Raw genomic sequence first — 12,846 nt, forward strand, 5'->3', positions numbered from 1 at the left:
GCGTGTCTGTCTTCGTCTCTTTACTAATCCTGTCCGGAGTGTGAACTTGGGTGGACACCCCGCACCCCACCTGCTCTGAGAGGCCCTGGGTCCCGTCCCCTCGCGCTCTGGGGGCCGAGCTGGGCTCTGGGCCAGAGGCATGTCTGCTCTTAGCTCAGAAATGCTGCACACCATGTCCCTGAAATAGCTCTGTGCCACCACCACGGTCATCCACACCCGACAGGGCCCACCAGGCAGGGCCTGCGCGTCCCTGATGGGGTCTCAGCAGTAACCACCAGCACCCTGGTCCCCCTGAAGAGCATGCCTGCCTGTGAATCCATGCTGATCACCAGGGATGTAGGGGCACCTGTGAGGGAGGATGTGCCCCAAAGAGGCTGAGGGTCTTAGTGGCCCTCTGCAAAGATGCCTCATCTGCAGGCCAGCCCCCTACACCTTTGCCCCCTGCCTCACCTCTGGGTCTGAGGTCAGCTGGAGGGGGTGGGAGGCCGGGAAGGGGTGGGCTGGCCTGGGGTCTACAGGACCCACCCCGCACCGCTCACCTGCTATCCTGTGTGTACCCTCCCCTTCCTGCAGGCGTATGCAATGATGCTGTCCCTTTCCGAGGATGCTCCCCTCCACGCCTCCTCCCAGGGCCCTCTGGACACTTGGCTGAACATCGCAGGAGCCACACCAGAGTCTGGAGCCTTTAACCCCATCAACCACCTCTGACCGGCCTGAGAGGGGCTGGGGTCAGAGTCCAAGTGAGGCCACCAGGGTCCCCGACTTCCCAACAGAAATCTCCATGGCAGAAGACGGAGGCAAGGGCCTTGGGAGCCGGTGCAGCCTGGAGCTGAGGAGACCCCCCCACCTTGTCACCTGTGTCTGACTACTCCTCAGCGTCTGTTCCCCCTCCATGGTCCAACTCTGATTTTTGCAATGAAAACTCAGAACCCGGCATCCTTGGAGCCATCGTAGGGTTTCACCCGCTCTAAGCATCAGTCTTGAGAACGGCCTTCAGATGGTACAGCTCACTCTCCAGGCACAGCACTGCGGGCTGCCTCACAGAGTCAACCCCGTGGGCAAGGATGGGGTTTGAACCCCACACTGAGGCTGGTGGGCCTCTCCCGGGTGCCGTGTGGCATCTGGGGAGGGAACAGACATCTGGGCGTGCTCTAAGGAGGGAATCGCCCTGACAATTTTTATAAAGAAAATGACAAGAATGATCCTTTTGGTAATCTTATTGACGACAGAGTCTATTTAAGCATGTGGTTTTAAAAATAGACAGTATTTTTAAAAAAAAAAATCACAAAGTGACTTGCAAATTGTTTTTTAAAAGTAATTTTGCATTGCTTTGAAATCTCAGCTTCTTTGCAAACCCAAACCTGCCTGGGACCCAGCCCTGCGTTTGGGGGTGTTCTTTATACTGTAGATAATGGAGAGATTTTCTATCCCTGACTGTGTTTGTAAAGCCAAGATGATTCTGGGCACCCCGGCCCCAGAACCGAGGGGCGGAGCCCACTCCCGGGAGCAGTTTGAGACTGTGCCTGGAATCAGATACGATGTCCTGGGCTGGCCCAAGGCTGGGACTCAGAGATGTGCCTGTCATTGTGTGACATGGGATTCGTGCCAGCGGCCCCCACCCAGGGGGAGGTCAGAGCAGAGACTTGGTCCCCAGCGCGGAAGTGGCCAGGCCCCTCTGGCTCCCCCTCAACCATTCTGCAGAAGGCGGGGCCCGCCAGTCATCTTGGGATCTCCAGCACCCACCCACCCCCCCTGTGGATGGACAAGGGGAAGGGAGTGGGCACCCCCCCCCATAGGGGCTGCCGTGGGGTGCACTCCAAGGCTCCTCTGCTCCAGGCTGCCAAGCTCCATGCTCACCCAAGACCCCAGGACACAATGGCCACTTCGCTCTTTGTGTGGGTTCCTGGCGGGCGGGACCCGGCTCCAGAAGGACGGGAGTCCAGGTGCGACCTCCACAAAGAGCTAAGACAGCACAGCCCGGAGGGGACGGACCGCACCTCCCAGGACCAGGCTGCTCTCCACTCGATGGGCTTTAAATTATTCCCATAGGGGCCAATTTCGAATAATTGTTGTTGTTTTTTTTTTTTCCCTGATGGAATTGACCTTAATCTGTATATAACTTGTAATTTTTTCTAATTCATTTCTTTTCTTATTTTATTTCTTCCTTAACAGTATTTTTGGCATTAGACATTCTTATTGTGAAGAAATAATGTTAATATAAGTATCTAGTGAAGGACCAAAACCGTGAAATAAGGTTGTGTGTTGTGTGATCAATAACCAGGGAGTGGGGCGATTTTTAATGTGCCAAATACCCCACGTCCCCCCCCTCCCAATGAATCCTGCTGCCCGTTTTCCAGACAATCATGTGTTTTTGTTAAATTTGAGTTTCAGTTGCATTTAAGACAAGTGCTCTATTTATTTCTTTTATTGTTTGGAAGAAAAACGAAGACTAGCATCCCAAGAAGAAGAGAAAAAATACCTGCCCAAGTTGCCCTAAGAAATGTGTGAAAATACAAACGGTCATGGAGCGGCCCACCGTCCAGCCTCTCCAGGCCAAGACAATCGTCCGCCTGGGCACTGGGGGTTTGGCTTCGCGGTGGAGACCTGTGGATGGGGATCCCCAAGGGTGCACAGACCCACAGATCCTAGCGAAAGGATTTGGCCTTTCCCGGATCCGGTCAAGGTACCAGACTCAGAGCGCCTTCCACGTGGGAACAGGCTGGAATGTGGCCCGCAGGGCAGTCGGAGAAGCTGCTGGCAGAGGAGCTGGCCGCAGCCGCAACCACAAGGATTTACAGACACAGCCGCTCACACCGCCTCAGAAGCATCCTTCACCCCACCCCCGCCCCCGTGGACCCACCTGGTGTGTCGCAATTTCCAACTCTCCCTCGATCGAGATGGGACCCCTTTGAAAAATCAACCTCGGATACCACCTCCCCATTTCTGTAAACCCAAATTATATGATTTCTTCTGCTAAACAATAAGGTGTGTGCTTTTTATTGCGATTTGACTCTCTCTGTCCAAAGCAGGATGTTTGGGCAGGTAGAGGCCCAAGTGTCTGTTCCCTGCGGCCTGGCCCTTCCATTCACCTCTGGTCTCTCTGTGACAGTCACAGTTAGCTCTCTGCAGCGGATCTCCTTAAACTCTGACTCTTTCCTTCTTTCCTTCCCCATCCCCAAGAACCCTGGCTGCACATTTTAAGTCCTGTTTTTTGTCCCCCTTGAAAATGATTAGAGTAAGCCCAGTTTGTCCTCCAGCCTGAGCATTTGGCAGATTCGGTGGCGGGGAGGGTTCTGTCCTTGGACCCTCAGATAAAGAGAGCACTTATTTCCTACACCTGGTGGGTCCATGAAGCCTGGGCTCAAAGTTGAGCGTTGTCCCAACCACAGTCAGCTGCCCCTCCCCGGGTCTTCTCTGCCCCCCAGGCTCCAGCACCAGCCACCTGCTCAGACCCAGGGGGATGTCCTAGAGGGTCTGGGAGCTCAGGCTGGAGAATTCCGAGAACCCAGCTTCATGGCACGGATGCAACTGGCAGCTGCCTGGCCGACCAGTGCATCTGTGGGCTGGTGGCCGGAGTCAGAGCTGTAAACTAGGAACCCCACTGGGCTAGTGTGCTAGGAACCCTTCACTCCAGCCTTGTCCACTTCACTCTCTGGACTGCTGACTCTCACCCCCAAGTGGAAATTCGGAAGGAGGTCTCCTCACCCTTCCCTCTTCTGCCCCTCAGACCCCAACCCCCACCTCGGGCCCAACCCTTTCATTCCCAGGACAAGCAGGTAGGACCCCAGGACTGCTGACCCTTTGGCCAGCCAGCCCTTCATAAGGGGGACCCAGAAGCCTCTGGTTGGAACCCAGAAGCGTGCATTCCTGCATCCCACCTGGAACCCTGGGGTGGGGATAAGTGACTGGGGTGGGCCTGAGAGACTGCCCAGCCCTAGTGGCCTTCCCATACAATGCCAAGAGTGCGGCCAGTCCACCCAGACACTGCTTGGCCCTGTAAACCCTGAGGGCCCTTGTCCTTCTGCGTCCTGGCTGCTTCCTCAGTGAACAATCGCAAAGCACTTGCCTAAACACACATCCCTTGTGTTAGCCCTGAAGCCTCAAAGCACTGGATTGTGGCGCCCCAGCCCCCAGCCCCCCCCACTACTGCCCAAGTGACTGAAATCTACTGAGCTTATTCACTGTGCTGTCCTGGGAGGGGCAGGGGCAGCATCCCCGGGAGAGCACCCCGCACTGCTGCCTGGGGCGGTGGCGGGGAATGGACGGGGAGCCGGGCACCTCGCTCCCCTCCCGGCTGGGGACGCGGGGACACAGCTGCTCCTGGCCGGTGGAGGTCAGCCGGGTCTCAAAAGCCATGAATGTCTCTGTAGCGATGAGTGATACTGTGACTAAGACGTCCTCACAAGATGCCAAGGAGCGTCCCTCTCCTCCTGCCATTCCAGTGTTTATGTTTTCTTTCTTTTCTGTCACGGATTCATATTACCACTTGTGGGAAAAAAAAAAAGTAAAAGAAAATAGAATGAAAAGGCAGCTTATGTTTCCAGATGTGCAATTCACTCATGAACAAAGTTATCCTGAAGGTTCTTCTCCGCGCACTTCTCTTCCTCTTTCTCCTCCAAACGAGGGAAGCTGAGCCCCGTGTCCACACGGAACTTGGGGCATGCGTACGCATACGCTGGTGACACTTCAAACCTGTGCGTCCATGTCATCCTTCGCCATCGTCACATTATGATTCGGTTTTTTTTTTTTCTTTATTCTTTTTTTTTTCTTTTAGAGCTGTATAATGTTGAAAAGAAATCAAGTGTAAATGTCTGGTTTTTCTCCATAATGTTTTTTTTAAAAAAAAAAAAAAAAACCATTGAGAAGGAGGCTGGTGTATGTCCCACGTCCCCCGATTGTAAATTTGCTTCTGTTCTAAGTAAACTGTGCATGGCTCGTGTGTAGTCATTATCGTGTCTGTTCGTGAAATTTTTACGAAAAGGAAAATCCCATAGATGCACTTATTAAATATGTGATTAGAGTCTGCGTCCTCAAGACTAGGAGTCCTGAACTGCCCACATGGAAGACGCAGTTCTTAATATGGAAATCGCTGTGGGAGAAGGAAAGGAAAAGACACCAAGTGTAGGAATCATTCAGAGAGTGACTCTGCAGATTTCATTTTGATGATGCTTGTGATAAAGACAAATGTACTTGTGTAGAGAAATGTCTTTAAGATGAAGCCTAGGAGAAGCTGATTTTGAGGTTGATGCTGTAGACTAGGACTGTATACCAAATGTAATCTTTCCGATGCTACAATGAATTTATACATGAGATTGATATGCAATAAATCTGTGTGCTTTTCTAAGCCTCTGTGCCTGCGTGGTTCACCCAGGAAGAACAGAGGCCTCGCAGGGCTGGGGAGGGATGGTGAGAACAGACTCAAGAGTCAGGGCGTGGCCGGTGGGGAGGCTCACCAACCCTGATGGAGAGCCCCTCATGCCATCCTCCTGTACCACCCCCAGGGCAGGTCCCCTTGCTGTTCCTGTTTTCTAGAAAAGAACAAGCTCAGAGGGGGCACCACCTACCCGGGACAGCCTTGCAGTCAGCATGCTGGCCTCCAGCTGTGCTGTCCTCCAAGTGTGCCCACCTCAGGACAAGGTGACCTTTAGGTATGGCCCCCAGGTGTGGCAGCCTCCAGGTGCGGCAGCCTCCAGGTGTTTCTACTCTCAATCATAGTGGCCTTCAGGTGTGTCCATCTCCAGGTCGGCCTACCTCTGGGCATGGCACCCTACTGGTGTGCCTACCTCCAAATGAAACTGCCCCCAGGTATTCTTACCCTCGCATGTCCCTGCCCCCAGCGCCCATGCCCATGAACTCTCACCAGGGCCTCTTGATGGAGGAGAAGCCCATCCTATATGGCCAGCCCCAAATCTTCCCCTCTCTGAGAGCAGACCTCCCCACCAGCCAGCCCTCCACTTCAGCTGTGCCTGCCCCACACATTGCTCCCAGCCAGGGCCTAAGCCTGACCCACCGGCAATGGCCAGATGGACCAAGGCAGAGCAAAGGCCAAGGTTGCAGGAGGAGCAAACACAGCCCCCCAGGGAGCCTCTCCTTCTGTGTACCCAGGCATTCCTTCTTGGGGCCCATTTGTCAGGTTGCACAAAGAAATGAAGAATAGATGATAGATGAATAGGTGAATGGATGGATAGATGGATGGATGGATAATGGATGCATGGATGGATGAGTGATGGATGGGTGGATGGATAGTAGATGGACAGATGGATGGGTGGATGGGTGGATAAATGTATGGGTAGATGTGTGTATGGATGTATGTGTGGGTGGATGGATGATGGATAGGTGGGTGGATCCACCTATGAATGGATGGATGGAACAATGGATGAATGATAGGTGGGGGGAATGGATGGATGGATGGGTAGATAGATGACGGATGGGTGGTTTGCTGTAAGAACCGTCACTCAACATGGATCTTGAGACCTCCAGTGTCTCTGAAGGGGGCTGGACCTGCTCTGAGAGAGGTAACAGAAGGGGGCAAGGCCTGAGTCCCTCTAATTGGCAGCATCTCATAGCCACCAGAGGGAAGAAACTGCAGTTGACCTTGGAACAAGATCTCTGGGCCCAAATCTGGGTACTGAGTCTTTTCACTTTCTTTGCACCATCAAGTATGCATGTCTCCAGGGTAGCACTGGTTGGGGGAAGCAGTTAAACATTTTCAGGTGATTTCTTCCCTGTTGTGACTGTCATCCTGAGATCTGAATCTTGTGGTCAGATGTGGGGTTTGCCCCGGAGTTCCAAGCACAGGGATGGCTTGAGAAATAAATTTTCATTCTCAGAGGACAAATGATGCAAATCACAGAACTGGTGAATGGCCACACTTCCAAAAATCATTCACCAAGATGGAGTGACAGTCTCCAGCCCACCCCATTATGCCCTCCCAAGCTCCCCAGGTAGGCTGCCGTCAGGGGCCAGAGCTCCCATCTTTGTTTAGCCCAGCAGCCTTTCTCTACGTCCTCCACCCCAAAGGGAGAGGAGTATCCTGGGACAGGAGCCTGTCTGATAAGAGCCCTATTGTCAGGGGGACCTCAGAGGAAAAGAGCAAAGGCACACAGAACAGGCTGACAAGCCAACTCTGTCTCCCTGAAGCCCAGTTCCTGGCAGGGAAGATCGAGGGAAAAAGCTCCATTTTGGAAACAAAGGGGGTGAAAATCAACAGGAGAAAAATGTGTCAATGAGAAATCTGTTTTCTGGGAAAAAAGATGCTTTTGAATTCCCCTTCAGATTCATTTTGGGCCAAGTGAGCCTGTTGGTTATTTGCAGAGAAGCTATTTTGAGAACCGTTAACTTCATTTCTCGGGGCAACAAAAGTCTTCCCCAAAATCAAAAAGTGTCTTAATTTGGGGTAAAATGGCTAGGCACAGGCTGGCTTTTGTGGGAACAGATGGACTAGCAAGTGGGGCCCAGGAGAACAAGATGCTCAGAGCAGGGTTCTGGGGTGGGAGGTGGCTGCCAGCCACAGCCTGCACTGTGGTCCTCACAAAGGGAAGAGTACTGTACACAGCACTGCCTGGCCATATCCTCCCCAAAACTTACACCCAGTTCAGGAAAGGGATGTGGAGTTTGCTCCAGAGCCTCAGGGCAGAGAGGATGGAATTCCATGGTTATAAGACAGGGAGGCCTGAGCACCAGTTGAGGCCCAACAGAGAGGCTGTGAGTGCAAGTGAAGGTTGCTCGGTCATGTTTGACTCTGCAACCCCATGGACTATAGCCTGCCAGGCTCCTCTGTCCATGGAATTCTCCAGGCAAGAATCCTGGAGTGGGTTGCCATTCCCTTCTCCAGGGGATCTGCCCAAACCAGGGATCAAATCCAGGTTTCCCACATTGCAGGCAGATTCTTTACCACCTGAGCCACCACGGAAGCCCAACAGAGAGGCTGGGGAACCAAAACCCCAAGGGAGGTAGTTGGCTCTTTCGCCTAGTATCCAGTTGATGCCCCTGGATTCATGAGTCCACCAGGCCTTGGAGCTCTGGATGACTTATGTGGTCCTGTCTTCAAGTTCACTGATCTTTTCTTCTGTAGCATCTAATCTGTTAACTTCATCCAGTATGTTTTTAAATGTTCATATCTTATATATATTTTTTGTCTTTAGAATTTTCTTTTGATTCAGCATTCTTTTTCTTTTGATCATATTCATTATACATTATCTTTTCTCTTTTATGTGCAAGGCTTCTCTTATATCCTTGGAATAGTTATCATGTGTGCTAAGTCACTTCAGTCATGTCTGACTCTTTGCAACCCAATGGACTATAGCCCACCAGGCTCCTCTGTCCATGGGATTCTCCAAGCAAGAATATTGGAGTGGGTGGCCATTTCCTTCTCCAGAGGATCTTCCCAACCTAGGGACTGAACCCACATTTCTTACATATCCTGCATTGGCAGATGGGTTCTTTACCACTAGCGCCACCCTTCATGAAGTGAAGCGAAGCGAAAGTCGCTCAGTCATGTCTGACTCTTTGCAACCCCATGGACTGTTGTCCGAGGAATTCTCCAGGTGAGAATACTGGAGTGGGTATTTCTCACTCCAGTGGGAAGCCTTTCCCTTCTGCAGGGGATCTTCCCAACCTAGGAATTGAACCCAGATCTCACACATTGCAGGCAGATTCTTTACCAGCTGAGCCACAAGGGAAGCTCTGCTAGTTGCATCATCTATGTCATTTCTGGGTCTCTTTCTATTGGATGCTTTTTCTCATGGTTATAGGTCACATGTCTGTTAATGTTTCACTAGGTGCTGGAGGCGGTAAATGCAAAATGGTTGAAACCTTAGAGTTGACCTTGTTTTAAGAAACTTTCATGCTGACAAGCAGTTAACTGACTTGGAGGCCAGCCTGGTCTCTGCTTGTTTCAAAACTCTGTCAGTCAGATGTAGAGCTTCTACCTAAGGTGTAGGCTTACCTCTCCTAAGACAAGGCCTTCTTTGATCTCCAGCCAATGCCCTGGGGTCCACGAGGCCTCTTGATCCTGGCAATTGGCTATCAAGTGTTTCTGAGCTTGTGTGGATGTTGGGAGCTGTTCTCTGCCCAGCTCCCAGGATCTCACTCTGCACACAGAACAGAGCATTTGACCAGACTCAGGCTGGCCCCGGGGGCTTCTCAAGATCCTTTTCTGCACTGCTGCCTTCCCTCTGAGGCTCTGCCTGCAAGTCCCAGTCCCCTCAGCCTCCCTGGCCCCATCTCTGCCCAACTCGCTAGCTCAGTGAAGCCACTGTGTTCTGCTTTGTCCTGCCTCTCGGAAGAAAGTTGGGCAGGTGTGGGGCTCCCCTCACTGGGTCCTCCCCCCACCCCCCTGCTCTCTGCCACATGTTGTGTGCTCAGTCACGTCAGTCGTGCCCAGCTCTTTGCAACGCTATGCTCTGTAGCCCGCCAGGCTCCTCTGTCCATTGGATTTTCCAGGCAAGAATATGGGAGTGGGTTCCCGTGCCCTCCTCCAGGAGATCTTCCCCACCCAGAGATCGAACCAGTGACTCCTGCATCTGCTGCACTGGCAGACAGATTCTTTACCACTGAGCCCTGTCAATGACGACAACAGTTGCTTCTTATTTTTGCCCGGTTTTCTATTGATTACAGTGGGAGCTGCATCATCACAGCTGGAATGTCTGTAATGCTTTGAATTCTCAATTGGAGCAGATAAGTGCATTTTTAAAATGCCTTACCTCTTTGGAAACCTGAAATAGTCCCTAATTATGAGACAGGGCCTGGGCTTTGCACTCAGATAAGCCTGAGCTCTCCTCTTGGCCGGGTCACTCACTATCCAGGTGATAAAATACAGACACTTGACCTCTGGATGAAATGGAGACATTGACATCTTAGGGAGTTTCTGTAAGAATTCCAGAAGGTGATGCAGGAAGCCTGGTACACAGTAGGTGTTTAATAGGAAGTAACAACCATTTGCTACCTTAATAGGAGGCCCAATTGTTAGCTGGGCCACAAGACTGTGTGCTCCCTGAACTGAGCCTCCTGCTCAGCAAGGCCACCCCCATGGGCCAGAGAGGCAGCCAAGCCCTGCCTGCGGCCCCCGCGCCACCCCTTTGTCCATCTGTGGACCCCACCCGGCCTGGGCCTCCAGTCACCCAGCACAGAAGAGCCTCTGTCCTCAGGCCCACTCACAGCTGCTGCATCACCCAAGGTCAATGAGACCTTTCCCAGCTGCCCGCGGGCTGGACTGGGCACCCAAGGGGAGGGACTCTGCTGTGAGTGGTGGGTCAGCTGGCTGCCAGGCCCAGAGAAGAAGGGAGACCGGCTGTGCCCTATCCTCCAGCCCCTACCTTCCCTGCGGCTAGGGAGGTAGGGGGAGAGCGGGCACTGCCCTTTTTGCCCTCAGCACCCAGGATGGTCAAACCAAAAGGCCTCCTGGGGAGCTGCTGGCCTCAGGACACTGCCTCTCTGGGCTGCGGCCCTGTAACTGAGCAAAAGTTTGGAAGACTCGAGCAAGACCTCCTGGAACACAGAACACCCTGGAGCCACAGGAAAGGGGCTCCGGCAGACAGCAGGCATCAACTCCTTTGTAGGAAATCCCGAGAGCCATGGGGTTGGTGATCCCAGATGTTCAGGAAACCCCTCATTTTGTGAGTGCTGGGCAAGCTGGGCATGCAGATGACCCACATCTTACCTTCCAGGGGTGACCATTGGTGTGTAGGTTCTGCCCCCAGGATGTTGGCACAAGGAGCTAAGGCCCTGAGCCTGTGACAGCCAGTGATGTCCCCTCTAAGGTTTTCATGGGGGATGGGGAGGGAGAAGACCCTGGGGCCACACAAGAGCTGCTCTCACAAGGCATCTTCCTCTCAATTCTCAAGGCTGAAAATGTCCCCAGGCTGGTGAGGCCTGGACATGTGGGGTGAGCTCCGTCTAATCCGTGCCACCCAGTCTCCTCCTGGCCAGCTGAACGGTGCCCTGAGGCCAGGCACAGAGGCACCCCGACACATAGGAGGGGGGGTGTAGGCCGCCCTCTATGTGCAGGCCACCCCCCACCCCATGGAGCCTGCATGCCAGGGAGAAGACTGAAACAGGTTAGCCAAGTAGGATGCTCGTCAGAGGCAAAGATGAGATGGGAGAGGCCAGTCATCTTCCTGGGCCACCACAACAAATGACCACAAAACAACAGAGACACATCCTCTCCCAGCTCTGAGCGGGATGTCTGAGATCAAGGTGAAGGCAGTCTCTAGGGCAGGATCCTTCCCGCCTCTTCCAACTTCTCAGCATCCTCAACCCGCAGACACATGACTCCAACCTACATCTCCATCCACACCGGACCCCTCCCTTCTGTCTGGGTGTCCAGCTCTCCTCTTCTTATCGGATTCGGGACCTAATCAGGTAGGCTCCTGTCTCAATCACACCTGCAAAGACCCATTTTTCAAATAGGGGTACATCAATGCAGCATTCAGCTCTCAGGGCAGGGCACAGCCGACCTGGAAGCCCGGGGCGGGAAGGAAGCCTGGGAGCCCCCTAAAGGGCCGTCTGCTCTGGGCTGACCTGGCCCCGCACACCCGGGTCCCAGCCACAGGGTGGGAGAGTTCCAGAGACTCACCCCCACCAGCAGATGAGTGGAGGAAGAGGGCTGGGCGGTCAGCCCCGGGTCCTTCTTCCCACGCCAGTCACAGGACCCTCAAGCTGTTTCCTTTCAGCCACCAGCCCTGGGCGTGGACTCTGGGTTATTTCATGTGTCATCATCTAATCTCTGCTTTATAGCTGAGACAGCAGAGGCCCAGACAGGTCAAGCCATCTGCTCCTGGTCTCCTGTCCCCAGCCACACGCTCAGCCAGCTGGAGGCCAGACTCAGGTGGGAGGATGAACCATGAAGTGACCAAGCTGGGTTCTGAAAGAAGGTTTTAAAGGAAAGCAATCGCATGGGGGTCGGGAACCCTCTGGGCCTAGGTCTCCCCACCTGCCAAGACCCTCCAGGACTCCCCTAACCGTTCACTGCTGCTTTCTGGGCCTTGTGGTGTAGTACCCAAAATGGCCTCTGGAGGGCAGCACGTGCCCAACTTTCCCAAGAGCAGCCTGGAATCAGTCTGTCCGCCCAGGTGGCTGCAGGGAGGACTCCGCCCACATGGGTCAGCCATTAGCCCTCGCCCACTCCCCCCACCCAACATACACAGATGGGGAGGAAGCCACAGGCAGTCCCTGAGTATGCTGAGAGCGGGCTCAGCTATTGCCGCCCTGGGTTGATGTGAAGCTGGGGTTTTGGGGTGGTGGGTGACACAGGGCAGGTAGAATATTCGGAGCGGGGAGGTGCGGGCCCTGCCTGGTGGACGGGCAGGTCAGTCCAAGCGCTGTTCCAGCACACCTCTCCCAACCCCCCGCACCTCCTGAAGCACCAGGGAGCCGGATTCCTGAAACTCCCTCTAAGGGGCTGTTGCAGCCACTGCCCAGGTGACCCAGCCTGAACAAGGCCTGGAAAGGTCGGGCTTGGAATCCAGACTGAGCTTCGTGCAGGCTAAAAAGGCCTGACTTTCCAGGCTTCGGCGACCTGATCTGTCAGGCAGGGATGATGCAAATAAATGCCGCGAAGGGCAACGGAGTGCTCTGAACACTCCAGGGTCGCCCTCTGACCGCCGAGAATCCAGAAGGTGGGGTCATTTCTGCAGCAGGGGAGGCCTTGCAAACCTTCGATTCCCCACAGAGCTGGTCAGTTTCCAGGAGGGCTTCCTGGAGGAGTGGGCAGCCCAGCCGGGCCAGTAAGAAGAAATTCAGAGTCGCATTGGTGGAAGCCGCGTAGCCCTGGCCTCACCCAGGCAGATGAAGCCCAGCTCGAGGGAGTAGGCCTGGGGGCGCGGCGTTGGGGGCGGTCCCGGAAAG

The 12,846-nt window shown here is 53.9% G+C and overlaps 1 protein-coding gene across 5 annotated transcripts in view; it reads left to right on the plus strand.

Moving 5' to 3' along the window:
* Positions 1-5,344, plus strand: part of PRDM16 (PR/SET domain 16) — a 338,468-nt gene extending 333,124 nt beyond the window's left edge. For all 5 annotated transcript variants that reach the window (XM_043485212.1, XM_043485215.1, XM_043485213.1 and 2 more), the window contains one exon: positions 574-5,344. In XM_043485212.1, the coding sequence (XP_043341147.1) occupies positions 574-708 (135 nt within the window). In that variant the 3' untranslated portion in view covers positions 709-5,344. The remainder of the gene's footprint in view (positions 1-573) is intronic.
* Positions 5,345-12,846: the final 7,502 nt, after the last annotated feature.

This window comes from Cervus canadensis, chromosome 13 (genome assembly GCF_019320065.1).
Source record: "Cervus canadensis isolate Bull #8, Minnesota chromosome 13, ASM1932006v1, whole genome shotgun sequence".
In the NCBI taxonomy this organism is placed as follows: Eukaryota; Metazoa; Chordata; class Mammalia; order Artiodactyla; family Cervidae; genus Cervus; species Cervus canadensis.